The 23,138-nt window shown below is 38.5% G+C and overlaps 1 protein-coding gene across 7 annotated transcripts in view; it reads right to left on the bottom strand.

Annotated features, from left to right (window-relative positions):
• Positions 1-19,527, bottom strand: part of LOC137072626 (NACHT, LRR and PYD domains-containing protein 1 homolog) — a 30,725-nt gene extending 11,198 nt beyond the window's left edge. For 3 of the 7 annotated variants that reach the window (XM_067440498.1, XM_067440501.1, XM_067440502.1), the window contains exons 1-2: positions 3,817-4,088; positions 1,349-1,411 (exon numbers count right to left, since the gene is read on the bottom strand). In XM_067440498.1, coding sequence (XP_067296599.1) covers positions 1,349-1,411; positions 3,817-4,072 — 319 coding nt within the window. In that variant the 5' untranslated portion in view covers positions 4,073-4,088. Of the gene's footprint in view, positions 1-518; positions 1,005-1,348; positions 1,457-3,727; positions 4,089-19,003; positions 19,067-19,240 lie in introns of those variants that run through there. The other 4 variants (XM_067440503.1, XM_067440504.1, XM_067440499.1 and 1 more) reach the window with 3 other exon arrangements.
• Positions 19,528-23,138: the final 3,611 nt, after the last annotated feature.

The raw sequence follows: 23,138 nt of genomic DNA, 5'->3' as shown, positions 1-23,138 counted from the left end.
CTTTCTTATTTGTCTGTGCTGCTTCGGACATGACTATATTATCCGACGAACAAAGTTGGGCTCGCACATCCGAATGTAAGGAAGTGTGTGTGTTGGTGGAAGTGACGTATATGCCGTAAAGCAGTCGAATTTTGTAGTTCTTTTTGTTCTCGGGTTACTACACGAAACCCGAAGTTTTAAAGTACGATTAAAAACGATACAGACCCCGTGTCATTCAACCTATTGTAAGTCGATGTATCATCACAAGAGTCTTGAAAATATATTATGAAGGTTGAAAAGTTACCTAGTGCTGTTTAACGTGAGTTTATTTCAATAGCCAAACTACTACAACACATCCAGCTATGCAATAGCTTAAGTCTAGTTACAGACTTATTCCAAAATGGATTGCCTTAATTATTTTCCTCAATTCTTCAAACAATATCCCATACTGAAAATGTGAAAGAAGTTTGTTTGATTTCTGCAGCATTGAAGGTCCCAATGAGCACAGTGGCCCATTCATGGATAAAGTTTGGAATCACCAGGACTCTTCCTTGAGCCGGCCGGCCAAACGGAGTAATTGGGGAAGAAGGGCCTTAGCCAGGGAGGTGACCCAGAACCTGATGGCCCCTCTGACAGAGCTCCAGTGTGTTCTGTGGAGAGAGGAGAAACGTCCAGAAGAACTACCATCTCTGCAGTTCTCCACCAATCATGTATGGGAGAGCGGCCAGACGGAAGCCACTCCTCAGGTAAAGGCACATGGCACCTGAAGGACTCTCAGACCATCAGAAATAAATTCTCCGGCCTGATGAAACAAAGATTGAACTCTTTGGTCTGAATGGCAAGTGTCATGTCTGGAGGAAACCAGGCATCACTCATCCTTAGGCCAATCCTAACAATAAAGCGTGGTGGTGGCAGCATCATGATGTGGGGATGTTTTTCAGCGGCAGGAACTGGGAGACTAGTCAGGATCACCCTCTGGACCTCAGACTGGGGTGAAAGGTTCATCTTCCAACAGGACAACGATCCTAAGCAAACAGCCAAGATAACAAAGGAGTGGCTATGGAATAGGGCTGAAACGATAAGTCGACATTGTTGACAACGCTGACAACAAAACATCTCAATCAAGTTTAATTTTTGGCCCTTCATAGGAAAAAGTTTTGGGCACCCCTGTTCTAAATAATTGGTAGATTAGTCGATTATCAAACTAATCGTTTGTTGCAGCCCTACACGGAACAACTTTGTGAACGTCCTTGAGTGGCCCAGCCCGAGCCCTATTTTCTCTTGTACCTACATAAGATTCGGTCCATGATTTGAGTGAGATTATTGGGTATAAATGTATTGCTCTGGAGAGACAGTGATCATTACTTACCCTCTATCTGTTTTGAATCAGCTCCTAAAGTGGAAGAAGCCTTCATACTGCCCTCAGGCTGAGCTGTGAGATAAACCAGATGAACATCAGATCACACACACACACACATCAGCTGAGCAAAGAGTAATGTTTGTGTTTCACAATTACTCCATTCTTCACATTGAATCCATCACTGTACTAAACAGTCACTCCAGACAATGAAAGAAAACATTTCAACTTAATTTCTGAACATTACCTTCCTTGTGTTCGTTCTTTAACTCTTCAGCCAGATCATGCCGGTTTATCTTCATCAGGATGACCACAGTGATCATCACAGCTACTTCTGGTCCTAAACGTGCCACCATCCATTCCACTGTATCAAAGACATCTGCGTTCTTCATTTTATAAGCTGGAATGTGTTCATGATTCTTCAAGTGCCACTGAAACTCCTTCAGATCATCTTTTGCTAGATCCTTCAGTGACTTCACGAGCAGTTCTTTAACAGACGCCATATTCCTTCGCTGAATCACTTCTGCAGGACAGAGAGAAAAAGACCTTCAGTATTTCACTCTAGACACATGGATCTGAGCACTCAAATGTTATTTAAAAGATGAAGCTGCGATCAGATCAGATCAGGTCTCGTCTCTCAGAGGCTTCTCATCCAAACTCTGTCAGTGATTTCTCAGAAACTCACACAAAATACGTTTTCTTGAAAGCCTGCTGCGTGCAAGAAGTGCCCCACACTATACACATTTCACATCACGACACTGCAACAAGTACTGGGAGAGGTAAATGTGTAGAGACATTAATAGGCATATTTATGAACATATTTATCTAAGTGTCTTCAACATGAATATTTACACGAGTTTACATGAATATTCTCGACATGTTTTATGGCATAATATAATATTCAAACCGGAGAGAAGTTTCTTGCAGATTTGCATTCTTCTACATTACACAATGATAATAATAATGACTAATTCAATCTTTTTCAAGAATTTACAATTATAACATGTCAAGAAACCAGTCATTTTATTACAACAACTAAAATTAAGAGCGCATATACTCTAAAAGAAATCAAAGTAGCCTATTCCCCCAGTTTCCCAGCCACGTTCAGCACTGGCTCCCTCAAGATTTATGTGTAAAGCCATTGGTAAACATAACTCGACTAAACTTTGACGGTTTTTTTGACTGGCATTTTTGCTTATTATTGGTCGAATACACTCAAAGAACTATCAGTGCACATCTGGAAGAGTATTAACGTAAACACAGTCGCAAACAGTTCAGGAAGAGCGAGTAACAGGAGCAGTGTTTAGGATCCATGCGTCTGTTAGTCTTAAAGGGACCGCAGTCATTTGTTATTCAGACTACAAAAAGACAAACGATCAACTGCTCTTGACTGATCAACTTGTGTAACTTTAATAGATTCATCTGTACGCTATTGCATTTTTACAAAGAACATTATCCAATGTTGTTTTAAATGTAATTATTATGCACTTTTTTATTCAGTTTCTTATCTGAATGTTAGACCTACCTGAAAAAATAAAGCAGTCTATTTAATTTGTATCTTCTATTCTATTGCATTTATTTGTGCTATTGTTTGTAATCTGTTTATTTGTTCTTATTTTATTACTGTTTACTCGTCTTTTTAAATTCAATTTACCATTCGAAATCAAGCTTTCTTGTGCCGTGTGTAAGCTATTGCAACACAATTACCCCATTGTAAAAAATACATTGAGATAGCAAAAATTTGTGAGATAATTTTAATAGTAATTGATCAATAATTGTTCAAATCAAAACGATGCCCAACCCTAAGGAACATGCTGGCCACATGAATTTTTAGTAAAAAATAACAATGAATAATAACAAGTTCTGTTGTCATTTTAAGCATCTTATCTTTTTTTTTTTTTACTGTGGTATCGATTTAGTATCGATATATCGATATTTTAGTCTGGTATCGTATCGAAGTCATAAGTTTGGTATCGTGACAACACTACTTGTAATTAGTGTTTGCAGGTTAACATTTTACCATTCTTCGTGTCCTGAAGTAAATGTCCCGTTTAAGCAGCACCTATCATTGATCACTTTTTTCGTCAGAGGAATTGCAGCTGATTTTTTATTTTATATTTTTCAACTGGAAGAGAACAGAATATTTAAACTATGCGTAGAAAACGTGTGTGTGTGATTTGAGTTGGACAGAAATCTGAGAACTTAAAGAGAATCAACTGTTTAGTTGGTTCAAAGTTCATTAAAACAACCATTTCGTCGAATAATCGTCCAAAACGTACTGATTAGTCATCAATGGCGATGATAAACCAGATGAACATCAGATCACACACACACACACACACACATCAGCTGAGCAAAGAGTAATGTTTGTGTTTCACAATTACTACTTACATTCTTCACATTGAATCCATCACTGTACACTGTACACAGTCACTCCAGACAATGAAAGAAAACATTTCAACTTAATTTCTGAACATTACCTTCCTTGTGTTTTTTCTTTAACTCTTCAGCCAGATCATACCGGTTTATCTTCCTCAGGAAGTCCACCGTGATCTTCACAGCTTCTTCTGGTCCTAAATGTGCCACCATCGTGTCCACTGTATCAAAGACATCTGCGTTCATCATTTCAGAAGCTGGAATGTGTTCATTATTCTTCAAGTGCCACTGAAACTTCCTCAGATCATCTGGTCTTAGATCCTTCAGTGACTTCACGAGCAGTTCTTTAACAGACGCCATATTCCTTCGCTGAATCACTTCTGCAGGACAGAGAGAAAAAGACCTTCAGTATTTCACTCTAGACACATGGATCTGAGCACTCAAATGTTATTTAAAAGATGAAGCTGCGATCAGATCAGATCAGATCCGGTCTCGTCTCTCAGAGGCTTCTCATCCAAACTATGTCAGTGATTTCTCAGAAACTCACACAAAATACGTTTTCTTGAAAGCCTGCTGCGTGCAAGAAGTGCCCCACACTATACACATTTCACATCACGACACTGCAACAAGTACTGGGAGAGGTAAATGTGTAGAGACATTAATAGGCATATTTATGAACATATTTATCTAAGTGTCTTCAACATGAATATTTACACGAGTTTACATGAATATTCTCGACATGTTTTATGGCATAATATAATATTCAAACCGGAGAGAAGTTTCTTGCAGATTTGCATTCTTCTACATTACACAATGATAATAATAATGACTAATTCAATCTTTTTCAAGAATATACAATTATAACATGTCAAGAAACCAGTCATTTTATGACAACAACTAAAATTAAGAGCGCATATACTCTAAAAGAAATCAAAGTAGCCTATTCCCCCAGTTTCCCAGCCACGTTCAGCACTGGCTCCCTCAAGATTTATGTGTAAAGCAGGGGCGAGGCTACATAAGGGCCAGGGTGGCACTGGCCCACTCAGATTGACGGCTGGCCCACCCAATCAGAACAGACCAAAAAAAAAATAATAATAATTGGGATAGCAGAAAATAACATGCCTATGTGACAACACAAATCACTTTTTCTCTGGGTCTATGGAATTGTCAGTCAGCTGTAAACAAAGCTGACTTCATTCCAGCCTTCGCCACTCATTCCAATCTGAATATCTTGGCCTTGACTGAGACCTGGATCCGTCCAGAAGACTCAGCAACTCCTGCTGCTCTCTCTAACAATTTCTCCTTCTCACACACCCCTCGCCACACTGGCAGAGGTGGAGGTACAGGTTTTCTTATCACAAACAATTGGAAATACTCAACCCACACCTCTCTCTGTAATAACAACTCATTTGAATACCATGCTATTACAGTTACAGCTCCTACTAAAATCCATCTTGTAGTCATTTACCGCCCTCCAGGTCAATTGGGCACCTTTGTTGAGGAACTAGATGTGCTGCTGTCCTCATTCCCTGAGGATGGCAGCCCTCTTGTAATCCTTGGTGATTTCAACATCCACCTGGACAAACCGTATGCTACAGATTTTCACTCCCTTCTATCCTCATTCGATCTCAAACTTCTTACTACCTCACACACACACAAATCTGGCAACCAACTTGACCTCATCTACATACGCAACTGCACTACAGAAAACACTTTGGTCAAACCCTTACACTTCTCGGATCACTACTTCATCACTTTTAATATTCATCTCACTACTCTTATGCTTCCACCTCCTCTACCAGTTAGTTTCAGACGAAACCTGCGTTCTCTTTCTCCCTCTCACCTCTCCTCCGTTGTATCATCCTCTCTTCCGTCACCCACACAATTCTCCTCTATGGATGTCAACACTGCAACAGACACTTTATGTTCCACTTTAACCACTTGTCTAGATACTATCTGCCCTCTGTCTTCTAGGCCAGCTCGCGCTACTCCCTCTAACCCTTGGTTATCTGATGTTCTTCGTGAACACCGGACTAAACTTAGGGCAGCAGAGAGAAAATGGCGCAAATCAAACGACCCATCTGACCTGAGTAAGTACCAATCTCTGCTCATTTCCTTCTCACAGGACGCCCATACAGCTAAATCCTCATATTTCCACAACAAAATCAACAGCACCTCAGACTCACGCACACTTTTCAGAACTTTCACCTCTCTCCTCTGTCCCCCTCCACCACCTCCCACCACCTCTCTTTCTGCAGACGATCTTGCCAATTTTTTTCACAAACAAAACCACACTCATCAGCAGTCAGTTCACACCTCCACACAGACACACTTTTGAATCAGCCACATCCACAGCCAAACATCTTCTCTCCTCCTTCTCTACACTCACTGAGGACGAAGTATCTAAGCTTCTCCTCTCCAGCCATCCCACTACCTGCCCTCTAGATCCCATCTCCTCACATCTCCTACAAGCCATCTCCCCTACACTCTTACCAGCACTCACACACATCATCAACACATCTCTCTCCACCGGCATCTTCCCCACCACATTCAAGCAGGCTCGGGTAACCCCACTGCTTAAAAAACCCACATTAGACACATCACTTGTAGAGAACTACAGACCTGTTTCTCTCCTACCATTCATTGTGAAAACACTTGAAAGAGTTGTTTTCAACCAGGTCTCATCTTTCCTCTCGCAGACTAATCAACTGGACGTAAACCAGTCAGGCTTCAAAAAGGGCCACTCAACTGAGACGGCATTATTGTCAGTTACTGAAGCCCTGCGGCTGGCTAAAGCTGCATCCAAATCATCAGTCCTCATCCTCCTTGATCTGTCTGCTGCCTTTGACACTGTGAATCATCAGATTCTTCTGTCCACCCTCTCATCACTGGGCATCACAGAGACTCCACTCCACTGGTTTGAGTCCTATCTCACAGGTAGGTCTTTTAAGGTTGCCTGGAGAGGAGAGGTATCCAAAACACATCAACTGACCACGGGGGTTCCTCAGGGCTCAGTGCTTGGACCTCTCCTCTTCTCCATTTACACTACATCACTGGGACCCATCATTCAGGCACATGGCCTCTCATATCATTGCTATGCTGATGACACACAGCTCTACCTCTCATTTCAACCAGATGATCCCACAGTAGCTGCACGAATCTCAAACTGTCTAGCGGACATCTCGGCATGGATGAAAAAACATCACCTGCAGCTCAATCTGGCAAAGACTGAGCTGCTTGTTTTCCCTGCTAACCCCACCATACAACACGATTTTACCATCCAGCTAGGTTCATCTCTGATTACTCCTTCGGGGTCGGTCAGAAATCTTGGAGTAATCTTTGATGACCAGCTGTCCTTCAAAGACCACATCTCGAAGACGGCTCGGTCATGCAGGTTTGCATTGCACAATATCAGGAAAATCAGACCGTTCCTTACGGAGCATGCAACACAGCTTCTTGTCCAAGCCCTGGTCATTTCTAGACTTGACTATTGCAACGCGCTTCTGGCTGGACTTCCATCTTGTGCAATCAAACCGTTGCAAATGATCCAGAACGCTGCAGCACGTCTTGTATTCAATGAGCCCAAAAGGGCTCATGTCACACCTCTATTCATCTCTCTGCATTGGCTACCACTCGCTGCCCGGATCAAATTCAAAGCCCTGACTCTTGCTTATGGATCTTCCACAAGCGCAGCACCCGCATACTTCGACTCACTCCTACGCGTCTACACACCCACCAGAAGCCTTCGCTCAGCTAATGAACGAAGGCTTGTGGTACCATCACAGAGAGGCATGAAATCCCTCTCTCGAACTTTCTCTTTCATTGTTCCGGGTTGGTGGAACAACCTTCCGTCCTCCATACGCACAACAGAATCACTCACTTCGTTCAAAAGACAGGTAAAAACTCATCTCTTCCATGAGCACTTAATCTTACATTTAAAAAAAAAAAAAAAAAAAAAAAAAAAAAAAAATATCCCCCTCTATTTCTCCTTTCTTCTTTCCTTTTCTGGTCTTTGCTACTCTAAGCAGTGTACAAATCTTAGTATTTAGGGCACTTTTTGTGTTTCGTTGCCTCTTCTTGACGGATCGCTTCCTGTTCTCCTGAGTTGTAAGTCGCTTTGGATAAAAGCGTCTGCTAAATGCATAAATGTAAATGTAAATGTACTTAAACACGTACAAAAAGTTTCATTAAAAAATAGGGCTGTCAAATATGTTAATAACGCGTTCATTTTAACAGCACTAAATTTATTAACGCAGCGCGCATTTTCTGTTTGATCCGTGGCATAGGGCGTGAGAGCAGTCAGACGCAAAGGATGCAGCAGCAAACATTAATAGGGAAAGAAAAGGGTTGACATTAATATTCTAAACCAAAAGTGCAGTTATTGCCTACATAAGCTACCACATAAGCTACCACATTTTTTGTTTAACTTTTATTAGACTTCAGAAACAAAAGGGCGTTTTTTCACTGAGCACATTCTCTGCAGTCTGAGCGCGATGCACTGCAGCTCACTCTCGCTCATGTCTGAGGTAAATCATTAACACCATCACCGCTTACAGTACACCTGTTTTATTGAACTAAATACATTACAATCGGCTAAAACGAATGCACAGGTTACTTTTCTGAACAAGAGCGCTCCCGAGTCCATGTTCTTCACACTGTCCACGTAATGGGTCCTGCACACTGTGCGATTTTTCAAAATCCTTTGCGAATGTCCCTTGTCAGACTGTACGAACATGATCCCCGTGTCACACTGTAAGATCTCAGTTGTCATTAATGTCAGACTGCACGATAGTTTAGGCGCGCTAAAAACGGACGCGCGCAAGAAAACTCACCCGGAGTTTTATATCATCAGTGAATGACGCGTTTGGTGACGGTGAGCTGCATTACACGCGGGACTGAAATGCTGGCTACAAATAAATTTCTAGCTCTCGTCGTGGTCATAGTTTGTCTTGAAAAACGGAGATATTTGACTGTTGTCGTAGGAGAAGTCACACTGCAGGATTGTGTGCCAAATCTTCTGACACTGCCAGAATTTCGTCTGAGGTAAAATTTGATCGCATCGCTCATTAATCAGCTGCCGGTGAACATGTCAAACTAACGACCAAAGACGTCAGATTTTAGCCTAGGATCTGAGGAATCTTTTAGGATTTCCTAAATTTGTCTCAGACGGCCAAATCGTGGCCAAAATCGCACAGTGTGCACCCGGCTTAATACAGCCCAGTTCGGCGCGCACACGCAAAATACCGGCAGTTCAATAGGGAGCGCGCGTCTCTTAAAGGGGCCGCACTATATTCCTACTCGTGTAATATGGACCTCCTCCAGGTATGGTGTGGTTCTGGTGCGCTCACTGGTACACATTAACAATTTTTCATACGAACTGTGCCCTGCTCTGAATTAAACTGCCAGTGTAAAAACTCCCTTTATATTCTTAAAATGAGAGAAATCACTGCTTACTCTTGATTTTTAAGTTTAGGCTTAAGAGACATGAACAATTTCTTAAATAAACATCTATGACCTTTGATACATCTAATCTTCATGCTGTATTGATTATTATTGAATAAGTATGATTTCACTAATAAAAAATGCACATTTGCATAAAGCATGCATATTTGTCCATACTCATGTTGATTAGAGTATTAAAAACTTAATTTTAGATTTACAATTGCTAAAAATGTGCGATTAAATTGCGATTAATCGCGAGTTAACTCATGACAATCATGCGATTAATAGCGATTAAATATTTTAATCAATTGACAGCCCTATTAAAAAATAATTACTGTAGAGCGAAAACATTTTCATATAACTGACTTATTGCAACAGCCAATCAATAAGCTTAGTAGTAATGTTTAGCCAATCGCGTATTGTTGAGGGGATGGGAAGATGAGTTTACGCCTGCTAGTGAAATAAACTTTTAACACTGGCCACGGTGCATAACACAAGACGAAATTCTCACAGGTTAAGCTGCAAATACATGTTTGACAACAGTTATACTGAGTTGCATTAGTTGACAAGAACTGGTTATTCCATTTTAAAATTACTGAACACTGATGTCTTGTTAGTGGTCATATAGCAGCACAATATCTATATTTGTCTTCCATGCAATAGGCTTTGTAGCTGCTTATTATAAATTAATTTTTATGAATTATATGAATTTGTTGGCAAAAAATAAATCATATATAGCTTATATTTACTATCAAGTGATTTTTGTCCCATATTGTTAAATTTCTGTAATTTGAGAGTAGTCATTGAGGTCCACCCTATTCCACCAAGGTCCACTCAGTTAAAAATTTCTGGCCTCGCCACTGGTGTAAAGCCATTGGTAAACATAACTCGACTAAACTTTGACGGTTTTTTTGACTGGCATTTTTGCTTATTATTGGTCGAATACACTCAAAGAACTATCAGTGCACATCTGGAAGAGTATTAACGGAAACACAGTGGCAAACAGTTCAGGAAGAGCGAGTAACAGGAGCAGTGTTTAGGATCCATGCGTCTGTTAGTCTTAAAGGGACCGCAGTCATTTCTTATTCAAACTACAAAAAGACAAACGATCAACTGCTCTTGACTGATCAACTTGTGTAACTTTAATAGTTTCATCTGTACGCTATTGAATTTTTTACAAAGAACATTATCCAATGTTGTTTTAAATGTAATTACTGTGCATTTTTTTAATTCAGTTTCTTATCTGAATGTTAGACCTACCTGAAAAAATAAAGCAGTCTGTTTAATTTGTATCTTCTATTCTATTGCATTTATTTGTGCTATTGTTTGTAATCTGTTTATTTGTTCTTATTTTATTACTGTTTACTCGTCTTTTTAAATTCAATTTACCATTCGAAATCAAGCTTTCTTGTGCTGTGTGTAAGATATTGCAACACAATTACCCCATTGTAAAAAATACATTGAGATAGCAAAAATTTGTGAGATAATTTTAATAATAATTGATCAATAATTGTTCAAATCAAAACGATGCCCAACCCTAAGGAACATGCTGGCCACATGAATTTTTAGTAAAAAATAACAATGAATAATAACAAGTTCTGTTGTCACATTAAGCATCTTATCTTTTTTTTTTTTTTTTACTGTGGTATCGATTTAGTATCGATATATCCATATTTTAGTCTGGTATCGTATCGAAGTCATAAGTTTGGTATCGTGACAACACTACTTGTAATTAGTGTTTGCAGGTTAACATTTTACCATTCTCCGTGTCCTGAAGTAAATGTCCCGTTTAAGCAGCACCTATCATTGATCACTTTTTTCGTCAGAGGAATTGCAGCTGATTTTTTATTTTATATTTTTCAACTGGAAGAGAACAGAATATTTAAACTATGCGTAGAAAACGTGTGTGTGTGATTTGAGTTGGACAGAAATCTGAGAACTTAAAGAGAATTAACTGTTTAGTTGGTTCAAAGTTCATTAAAACAACCATTTCGTTGAATAATCGTCCAAAACGTACTGATTAGTCATCAATGGCGATGGCAATAATTGATGGTTAGTCGATTAATCGTTCTAAATAATCGGTAGATTAGTCGATTATCAAACTAATCGTTTGTTGCAGCCCTACACGGAACAACTTTGTGAACGTCCTTGAGTGGCCCAGCCCGAGCCCTATTTTCTCTTGTACCTACATAAGATTCGGTCCATGATTTGAGTGTGATTATTGGGTATAAATGTATTGCTCTGGAGAGACAGTGATCATTACTTACCCACTATCGGTTTTAAAGCAGCTCCAAAAGTGGAAGAAGCCTTCATACTGCCCTCAGTCTGAGCTGTGAGATAAACCAAATGAACATCAGATCACACACACACACACACATCAGCTGAGCAAAGAGTAATGTTTGTGTTTCACAATTACTCCATTCTTCACATTGAATCCATCACTGTACTAAACAGTCACTCCAGACAATGAAAGAAAACATTTAAACTTAATTTCTGAACATTACCTCTCTTGTGTTCGTTCTCTAACTCTTCAGCCAGATCATACCGGTCCATCTCCCTCAGGATGACCACCGTGATCTTCACAGCTTCTTCTGGTCCAATACACGCCACCATCTTGTCCACTGTATCAAAGACATCTGCGTTTATCATTTCAGAAGCTGGAATGTGTTCATTATTCTTCAACTGCCACTGAAACTCCTTCAGATCATCTGGTCTTAGATCCTTCAGTGACTTCACGAGCAGTTCTTTAACAGACGCCATATTCCTTCGCTGAATCACTTCTGCAGGACAGAGAGAAAAAGACCTTCAGTATTTCACTCTAGACACATGGATCTGAGCACTCAAATGTTATTTAAAAGATTCAGATCAGATCAGATCAGATCAGGTCTCGTCTCTCAGAGGCTTCTCATCCAAACTCTGTCAGTGATTTCTCAGAAACTCACACAAAATGCGTTTTCTTGAAAGCCTGCTGCGTGCAAGAAGTGCCCCACACTATACACATTTCACATCACGACACTGCAACAAGTACTGGGAGAGGTAAATGTGTAGAGACATTAATAGGCATATTTATGAACATATTTATCTAAGTGTCTTCAACATGAATATTTACACAAATTTACGTGAATATTCTCGACATGTTTTATGGCATAATATAATATTCAAACCGGAGAGAAGTTTCTTGCAGATTTGCATTCTTCTACATTACACAATGATAATAATAATGACTAATTCAATCTTTTTCAAGAATATACAATTATAACATGTCAAGAAACCAGTCCTTTTATGACAACAACTAAAATTAAGAGCGCATATACTCTAAAAGAAATCAAAGTAGCCTATTCCCCCAGTTTCCCAGCCACGTTCAGCACTGGCTCCCTCAAGATTTATGTGTAAAGCCATTGGTAAACATAACTCGACTAAACTTTGACGGTTTTTTTGACTGGCATTTTTGCTTATTATTGGTCAAATACACTCAAAGAACTATCAGTGCACATCTGGAAGAGTATTAACGTTAACACAGTCGCAAACAGTTCAGGAAGAGCGAGTAACAGGAGCAGTGTTTAGGATCCATGCGTCTGTTAGTCTTAAAGGGACCGCAGTCATTTCTTATTCAGACTACAAAAAGACAAACGATCAACTGCTCTTGACTGATCAACTTGTGTAACTTTAATAGTTTCATCTGTACGCTATTGCATTTTTACAAAGAACATTATCCAATGTTGTTTTAAATGTAATTACTGTGCATTTTTTAAATTCAGTTTCTTATCTGAATGTTAGACCTACCTGAAAAAATAAAGCAGTCTATTTAATTTGTATCTTCTATTCTATTGCATTTATTTGTGCTATTGTTTGTAATCTGTTTATTTGTTCTTATTTTATTACTGTTTACTCGTCTTTTTAAATTCAATTTACCATTCGAAATCAAGCTTTCTTGTGCTGTGTGTAAGCTATTGCAACACAATTACCCCATTGTAAAAAATACATTGAGATAGCAAAAATTTGTGAGATAATTTTAATAGTAATTGATCAATTGATCAATAATTGTTCAAATCAAAACGATGCCCAACCCTAAGGAACATGCTGGACACATGAATTTTTAGTAAAAAATAACAATGAATAATAACAAGTTCTGTTGTCACATTAAGCATCTTATCTTTTTTTTTTTTTTTTACTGTGGTATCGATTTAGTATCGATATATCGATATTTTAGTCTGGTATCGTATCGAAGTCATAAGTTTGGTATCGTGACAACACTACTTGTAATTAGTGTTTGCAGGTTAACATTTTACCATTCTCCGTGTCCTGAAGTAAATGTCCCGTTTAAGCAGCACCTATCATTGATCACTTTTTTCGTCAGAGGAATTGCAGCTGATTTTTTATTTTATATTTTTCAACTGGAAGAGAACAGAATATTTAAACTATGCGTAGAAAACGTGTGTGTGTGATTTGAGTTGGACAGAAATCTGAGAACTTAAAGAGAATCAACTGTTTAGTTGGTTCAAAGTTCATTAAAACAACCATTTCGTTGAATAATCGTCCAAAACGTACTGATTAGTCATCAATGGCGATGGCAATAATTGATGGTTAGTCGATTAATCGTTCTAAATAATCGGTAGATTAGTCGATTTTCAAACTAATCGTTTGTTGCAGCCCTACACGGAACAACTTTGTGAACGTCCTTGAGTGGCCCAGCCCGAGCCCTATTTTCTCTTGTTCCTACATAAGATTCGGTCCATGATTTGAGTGAGATTATTGGGTATAAATGTATTGCTCTGGAGAGACAGTGATCATTACTTACCCACTATCGGTTTTAAAGCAGCTCCAAAAGTGGAAGAAGCCTTCATACTGCCCTCAGTCTGAGCTGTGAGATAAACCAAATGAACATCAGATCACACACACACACACACATCAGCTGAGCAAAGAGTAATGTTTGTGTTTCACAATTACTCCATTCTTCACATTGAATCCATCACTGTACTAAACAGTCACTCCAGACAATGAAAGAAAACATTTAAACTTAATTTCTGAACATTACCTCTCTTGTGTTCGTTCTCTAACTCTTCAGCCAGATCATACCGGTCCATCTCCCTCAGGATGACCACCGTGATCTTCACAGCTTCTTCTGGTCCAATACACGCCACCATCTTGTCCACTGTATCAAAGACATCTGCGTTTATCATTTCAGAAGCTGGAATGTGTTCATTATTCTTCAACTGCCACTGAAACTCCTTCAGATCATCTGGTCTTAGATCCTTCAGTGACTTCACGAGCAGTTCTTTAACAGACGCCATATTCCTTCGCTGAATCACTTCTGCAGGACAGAGAGAAAAAGACCTTCAGTATTTCACTCTAGACACATGGATCTGAGCACTCAAATGTTATTTAAAAGATGAAGCTGCGATCAGATCAGATCAGGTCTCGTCTCTCAGAGGCTTCTCATCCAAACTCTGTCAGTGATTTCTCAGAAACTCACACAAAATGCGTTTTCTTGAAAGCCTGCTGCGTGCAAGAAGTGCCCCACACTATACACATTTCACATCACGACACTGCAACAAGTACTGGGAGAGGTAAATGTGTAGAGACATTAATAGGCATATTTATGAACATATTTATCTAAGTGTCTTCAACATGAATATTTACACAAATTTACGTGAATATTCTCGACATGTTTTATGGCATAATATAATATTCAAACCGGAGAGAAGTTTCTTGCAGATTTGCATTCTTCTACATTACACAATGATAATAATAATGACTAATTCAATCTTTTTCAAGAATATACAATTATAACATGTCAAGAAACCAGTCCTTTTATGACAACAACTAAAATTAAGAGCGCATATACTCTAAAAGAAATCAAAGTAGCCTATTCCCCCAGTTTCCCAGCCACGTTCAGCACTGGCTCCCTCAAGATTTATGTGTAAAGCCATTGGTAAACATAACTCGACTAAACTTTGACGGTTTTTTTGACTGGCATTTTTGCTTATTATTGGTCAAATACACTCAAAGAACTATCAGTGCACATCTGGAAGAGTATTAACGTTAACACAGTCGCAAACAGTTCAGGAAGAGCGAGTAACAGGAGCAGTGTTTAGGATCCATGCGTCTGTTAGTCTTAAAGGGACCGCAGTCATTTGTTATTCAGACTACAAAAAGACAAACGATCAACTGCTCTTGACTGATCAACTTGTGTAACTTTAATAGTTTCATCTGTACGCTATTGAATTTTTTACAAAGAACATTATCCAATGTTGTTTTAAATGTAATTACTATGCACTTTTTAATTCAGTTTCTTATCTGAATGTTAGACCTACCTGAAAAAATAAAGCAGTCTATTTAATTTGGATCTTCTATTCTATTGCATTTATTTGTGCTATTGTTTGTAATCTGTTTATTTGTTCTTATTTTATTACTGTTTACTCGTCTTTTTAAATTCAATTTACCATTCGAAATCAAGCTTTCTTGTGCCGTGTGTAAGCTATTGCAACACAATTACCCCATTGTAAAAAATACATTGAAATAGCAAAAATTTGTGAGATAATTTTAATAATAATTGATCAATAATTGTTCAAATCAAAACGATGCCCAACCCTAAGGAACATGCTGGACACATGAATTTTTAGTAAAAAATAACAATGAATAATAACAAGTTCTGTTGTCATTTTAAGCATCTTATCTTTTTTTTTTTTTTTACTGTGGTATCGATTTAGTATCGATATATCGATATTTTAGTCTGGTATCGTATCGAAGTCATAAGTTTGGTATCGTGACAACACTACTTGTAATTAGTGTTTGCAGGTTAACATTTTACCATTCTCCGTGTCCTGAAGTAAATGTCCCGTTTAAGCAGCACCTATCATTGATCACTTTTTTCGTCAGAGGAATTGCAGCTGATTTTTTATTTTATATTTTTCAACTGGAAGAGAACAGAATATTTAAACTATGCGTAGAAAACGTGTGTGTGTGATTTGAGTTGGACAGAAATCTGAGAACTTAAAGAGAATCAACTGTTTAGTTGGTTCAAAGTTCATTAAAACAACCATTTCGTTGAATAATCGTCCAAAACGTACTGATTAGTCATCAATGGCGATGGCAATAATTGATGGTTAGTCGATTAATCGTTCTAAATAATCGGTAGATTAGTCGATTATCAAACTAATCGTTTGTTGCAGCCCTACACGGAACAACTTTGTGAACGTCCTTGAGTGGCCCAGCCCGAGCCCTATTTTCTCTTGTTCCTACATAAGATTCGGTCCATGATTTGAGTGAGATTATTGGGTATAAATGTATTGCTCTGGAGAGACAGTGATCATTACTTACCCACTATCGGTTTTAAAGCAGCTCCAAAAGTGGAAGAAGCCTTCATACTGCCCTCAGTCTGAGCTGTGAGATAAACCAGATGAACATCAGATCACACACACACACACATCAGCTGAGCAAAGAGTAATGTTTGTGTTTCACAATTACTCCATTCTTCACATTGAATCCATCACTGTACTAAACAGTCACTCCAGACAATGAAAGAAAACATTTAAACTTAATTTCTGAACATTACCTCTCTTGTGTTCGTTCTCTAACTCTTCAGCCAGATCATACCGGTCCATCTCCCTCAGGATGACCACCGTGATCTTCACAGCTTCTTCTGGTCCAATACACGCCACCATCTTGTAAACTGTATCAAAGACATCTGCCTTCTCCATTTCAGAAGCTGGAATGTGTTCATGATTCTTCAAGCGCCACTGAAACTCCTTCAGATCATCTGGTCTTAGATCCTTCAGTGACTTCACGAGCAGTTCTTTAACAGACGCCATATTCCTTCGCTGATTCACTTCTGCAGGACAGAGAGAAAAAGACCTTCAGTATTTCACTCTAGACACATGGATCTGAGCACTCAAATGTTATTTAAAAGATTCAGATCAGATCAGATCAGATCCGGTCTCGTCTCTCAGAGGCTTCTCATCCAAACTCTGTCAGTGATTTCTCAGAAACTCACACAAAATGCGTTTTCTTGAAAGCCTGCTGCGTGCAAGAAGTGCCCCACACTATACACATTTCACATCACGACACTGCAACAAGTACTGGGAGAGGTAAATGTGTAGAGACATTAATAGGCATATTTATGAACATATTTATCTAACTATCTTCAACATGAATATTTACACAAATTTACGTGAATATTCTCAACATGTTTTATGGCATAATATAATATTCAAACCGGAGAGAAGTTTCTTGCAGATTTGCATTCTTCTACATTACACAATGATAATAATAATGACTAATTCAATCTTTTTCAAGAATATACAATTATAACATGTCAAGAAACCAGTCCTTTTATGACAACAACTAAAATTAAGAGCGCATATACTCTAAAAGAAATCAAAGTAGCCTATTCCCCCAGTTTCCCAGCCACGTTCAGCACTGGCTCCCTCAAGATTTATGTGTAAAGCCATTGGTAAACATAACTTGACTAAACTTTGACGGTTTTTTTGACTGGCATTTTTGCTTATTATTGGTCGAATACACTCAAAGAACTATCAGTGCACATCTGGAAGAGTATTAACGTTAACACAGTCGCAAACAGTTCAGGAAGAGCGAGTAACAGGAGCAGTGTTTAGGATCCATGCGTCTGTTAGTCTTAAAGGGACCGCAGTCATTTCTTATTCAGACTACAAAAAGACAAACGATCAACTGCTCTTGACTGATCAACTTGTGTAACTTTAATAGTTTCATCTGTACGCTATTGCATTTTTACAAAGAACATTATCCAATGTTGTTTTAAATGTAATTACTGTGCATTTTTTAAATTCAGTTTCTTATCTGAATGTTAGACCTACCTGAAAAAATAAAGCAGTCTATTTAATTTGTATCTTCTATTCTATTGCATTTATTTGTGCTATTGTTTGTAATCTGTTTATTTGTTCTTATTTTATTACTGTTTACTCGTCTTTTTAAATTCAATTTACCATTCGAAATCAAGCTTTCTTGTGTTGTGTGTAAGCTATTGCAACACAATTACCCCATTGTAAAAAATACATTGAGATAGCAAAAATTTGTGAGATAATTTTAATAGTAATTGATCAATTGATCAATAATTGTTCAAATCAAAACGATGCCCAACCCTAAGGAACATGCTGGACACATGAATTTTTAGTAAAAAATAACAATGAATAATAACAAGTTCTGTTGTCACATTAAGCATCTTATCTTTTTTTTTTTTTTTTACTGTGGTATCGATTTAGTATCGATATATCGATATTTTAGTCTGGTATCGTATCGAAGTCATAAGTTTGGTATCGTGACAACACTACTTGTAATTAGTGTTTGCAGGTTAACATTTTACCATTCTCCGTGTCCTGAAGTAAATGTCCCGTTTAAGCAGCACCTATCATTGATCACTTTTTTCGTCAGAGGAATTGCAGCTGATTTTTTATTTTATATTTTTCAACTGGAAGAGAACAGAATATTTAAACTATGCGTAGAAAACGTGTGTGTGTGATTTGAGTTGGACAGAAATCTGAGAACTTAAAGAGAATCAACTGTTTAGTTGGTTCAAAGTTCATTAAAACAACCATTTCGTTGAATAATCGTCCAAAACGTACTGATTAGTCATCAATGGCGATGGCAATAATTGATGGTTAGTCGATTAATCGTTCTAAATAATCGGTAGATTAGTCGATTTTCAAACTAATCGTTTGTTGCAGCCCTACACGGAACAACTTTGTGAACGTCCTTGAGTGGCCCAGCCCGAGCCCTATTTTCTCTTGTACCTACATAAGATTCGGTCCATGATTTGAGTGAGATTATTGGGTATAAATGTATTGCTCTGGAGAGACAGTGATCATTACTTACCCTCTATCTGTTTTGAATCAGCTCCAAAAGTGGAAGAAGCCTTCATACTGCCCTCAGTCTGAGCTGTGAGATAAACCAAATGAACATCAGATCACACACACACACACACATCAGCTGAGCAAAGAGTAATGTTTGTGTTTCACAATTACTCCATTCTTCACATTGAATCCATCACTGTACTAAACAGTCACTCCAGACAATGAAAGAAAACATTTCAACTTAATTTCTGAACATTACCTCTCTTGTGTTCGTTCTCTAACTCTTCAGCCAGATCATACCGGTTTATCTTCCTCAGCATGTCCACCGTGATCTTCACAGCTGCTTCTGGTCCTAAACGTGTCATCATCGTGTACACTGTGTGTAAGACATCTGCGTTCTTCATTTCAGAAGCTGGAATGTGTTCATTATTCTTCAAGTGCCACTGAAAGCTCTTCAGATCATCTGGTCTTAGATCCTTGAGTGACTTCACGAGCAGTTCTTTAACAGACGCCATATTCCTTCGCTGATTCACTTCTGCAGGACAGAGAGAAAAAGACCTTCAGTATTTCACTCTAGACACATGGATCTGAGCACTCAAATGTTATTTAAAAGATGAAGCTGCGATCAGATCAGATCAGGTCTCGTCTCTCAGAGGCTTCTCATCCAAACTCTGTCAGTGATTTCTCAGAAACTCACACAAAATGCGTTTTCTTGAAAGCCTGCTGCGTGCAAGAAGTGCCCCACACTATACACATTTCACATCACGACACTGCAACAAGTACTGGGAGAGGTAAATGTGTAGAGACATTAATAGGCATATTTATGAACATATTTATCTAACTATCTTCAATAGGGATGTCCCGATCAGGTTTTTGTGCCTTCGAGTCCAAGTCAGAGTTATTTGATTTTGAGTATCTGCCGATACCGAGTCCCAATCCGATACTTCTATAATAGGCCTACATAAAAAAAGAATAAAAAAGAGTGAAAAAACGAACCAGGATGTTCCTTATTTTTTATTTTATTCACCTTATTTTAACATTCAACAACTCTAACAAACAGAGCACTTCTGTGAGGTAGATTGAACAATCAAGTAATAAAAACAAATTCTTCACTTTTGGGTTTTAGTGCAAAAGTAAATATAAAAAAGTCTGGGACCGGAGTTGCGCAGAGCAGGAAGTACAACGGCGATATCAAAAGCACACCCATACTCTCACAGAGGCAGAACAATTAATTATGTTGGTGTGAAATAAACAGTTATGTAAATTACCAAAAATCCTGAAAAAAGTCTGTTAGTGCCTCAGTGACTACTTCACTCAGAGAAGCCGTCAGTCTCAGCTGTCAATCATGACGTCACACCCCCCGTTTTTATAGCATCAAATAACTAACTAAACTAAACTTACTTAAAAAACGAACACTTGAAATGAAATCATCGTGATGATAACTGCCTACAATGACATTTGGGGAAAAATAACTCAACTTTGGGGGAAAAAATATTTGAAGTGTAATTTGACTAAAGTGTAATTAACAATGCTTTTCAGGTTTTTATAGGTTTAACGTTAGTTTTTAGGTAGATAATTTGAATAAAGTAGGCTAATCAAATGTAAATTAGCTGCATATTGAACTGTTTAAATTAAAGACTAATCCTTACAAAAGCTATTCAATCAAGAGCAGTGAGTGATTACAGCAGCACTCGCATGAATTGAACAAAGTTTACACAGATAGACCGTTTTGCCCACGTTTTTCTTTTATTATCGCTGTTGTAATGTATCACCGAGGAGCCAGCACGTGTATCCATCTACAGAAAAATACATAAAGCATTATTTTCAAGTTACAACCCATATTTTTGATGCGTCATCAGATGTGAGATGAAACGCGGTGCAAGTGCGCACCTTTCAAACGGCACCCCTGCTCACCTCACCCCAGAATATACATATATATCCGATTCCGATCGAGTCTGAAATCACGTGATCGGATCGGGACATCCCTAATCTTCAACATAGTTTACATGAATTTTTACACGAGTTTACATGAATATTCTCGACATGTTTTATGGCATAATATAATATTCAAACCGGAGAGAAGTTTCTTGCAGATTTGCATTCTTCTACATTACACAATGATAATAATAATGACTAATTCAATCTTTTTCAAGAATACACAATTATAACATGTCAAGAAACCAGTCCTTTTATGACAACAACTAAAATTAAGAGCGCATATACTCTAAAAGAAATCAAAGTAGCCTATTCCCCCAGTTTCCCAGCCACGTTCAGCACTGGCTCCCTCAAGATTTATGTGTAAAGCCATTGGTAAACATAACTCGACTATACTTTGACGTTTTTTTGACTGGCATTTTTTGACGGTTTTGACGTTGGATATTCGCAAATTTAGGGACTGTCTCTATTTCTATTTCTAAATAATCTTATTCCTGTTTGGGACAGAAACAAGATTTTAATCAGTATTTTGCCAAACCTCACTTCATTTTGATTTGATTTCCAGAAAACAAGAAAAAATATGTAATTTTATTTTATAGTAAATGCATCTTGATTTATGAATTTGTAGGTAATTAGACTGCAAACAAGACAAAAATACTCAATAAGAAAAGCATTTTACTTGATGTTGCTGTGTTTGGAAGGATTTCAGAACCAGAAGGAAGTTGGCCAACACCTTCCTGTCAAACAGAGTCTAATGAAATCTCCAAAGTTATGACGTTGGTATACATGTTTGATGCACACCTTTTACATGTCTTGTATTTACTCAAATAAGCTGTCAAATCATGTGTAAATGTTGCTGTTTTCCACTACTGTATTAGACTGGGTAAACCCAGCCCGATCGACAGCGATTTGATTTCCCTTCAGCTCGAGCTGGAAACCTGCACATACTGTTATCCTACAAATTTGAGGGGACCAATCATAAACCGGCTTATCCACCTGGCGCCATTGGCAGGGTTAACACGATGACGGATAGAGAAACGATGGATCGTTGGTCTGATTGGTTGAAGGACTATACAATTTCGTACAGTCATTTGAACTATGCTCGTTGATCACGCCTCTTGTGGTCTGATTGGTTAAAGGACTCTCCAATTTCGTACAGTCATTTGAACTATGCCCGTTGATCACGCCTCTTGTGGTCTGATTGGTTAAAGGACTCTCCAATTTCGTACAGTCATTTGAACTATGCCCGTTGATCACGCCTCTTGTGCTCTGATTGGTTAAAGGACTCTCCAATTTCGTACAGTCATTTGAACTATGCCCGTTGATCACGCCTCTTGTAGTCTGATTGGTTGAAGGATTATCCAATTTCGTACAGAGTAGGGATGTAATGATTACTGATTTCACGATAAACCACGATAAAATGTCCTGATGGTTAGTAATATCGTTTAAAATGTAATTATCATTAAACCGTCAGTGATTATCACGATTTTGAAAACTCGCGGTAAATCCTGACCAGTCTGGTGCAGACGCGCGCAGCACGTGACGCAACGCTGTTTTCTGAATGAGAAGAAATGACAGAAGGCAGTGACAGCACCGGGAGATTTTCCAGCCTTCTAAGAGTAAAAAATCTGAGGTGTGGCCATATTTTGTCTTTTACAAAAGTCCTAAAGGGGCAAATGAATCAAAGAGGCTCTGGTCACCCTGTCTGCAGCAGAACATGCCAGAGGAAAGTCGCTGTAATAGGGGAAACACTTCAAATCTGCGAAGATTTGCGAACGCAAGGCAAATGGACTTTGACCTCAATACCAAACGTACGTCTGGGAACTAATAACGTGAAGCTTGAGCCAAAGACGAACAGTCGTTCAGACACGGCTAGGGTGACATTTAAGGAATAATAATCAGGGCTTGACATAATAACCCCCGTTTGTTTGGTGTATTTCGGCTGTGGCGTGTAACGCAGCTCTAAAGCTATCCATTATAATCGCGTTGCGCATTATAACCTATCAGACGTTTCTATTGAGTTTATGAATGCAATGTCTAATAATCAGATGCCTTCAGATTAGCTGAGTTTTGTTCAGAGCGCTCTCGCTGTAATCTGCACTCAAAGCCGAGATGAACGTGCGACGTCCGCAGGAGATTCATCCAGCATACGGTTGAATGTTTTTGTTCTATTTCAGCAGCGAAAATAGTTTCAAACAAACACCGCAGAACCAGCGCATCTG

Source organism: Pseudorasbora parva, chromosome 4, assembly GCF_024679245.1.
Source record: "Pseudorasbora parva isolate DD20220531a chromosome 4, ASM2467924v1, whole genome shotgun sequence".
Taxonomy (NCBI): domain Eukaryota; kingdom Metazoa; phylum Chordata; class Actinopteri; order Cypriniformes; family Gobionidae; genus Pseudorasbora; species Pseudorasbora parva.
This window is presented reverse-complemented; position numbering and strand designations above follow the sequence as displayed.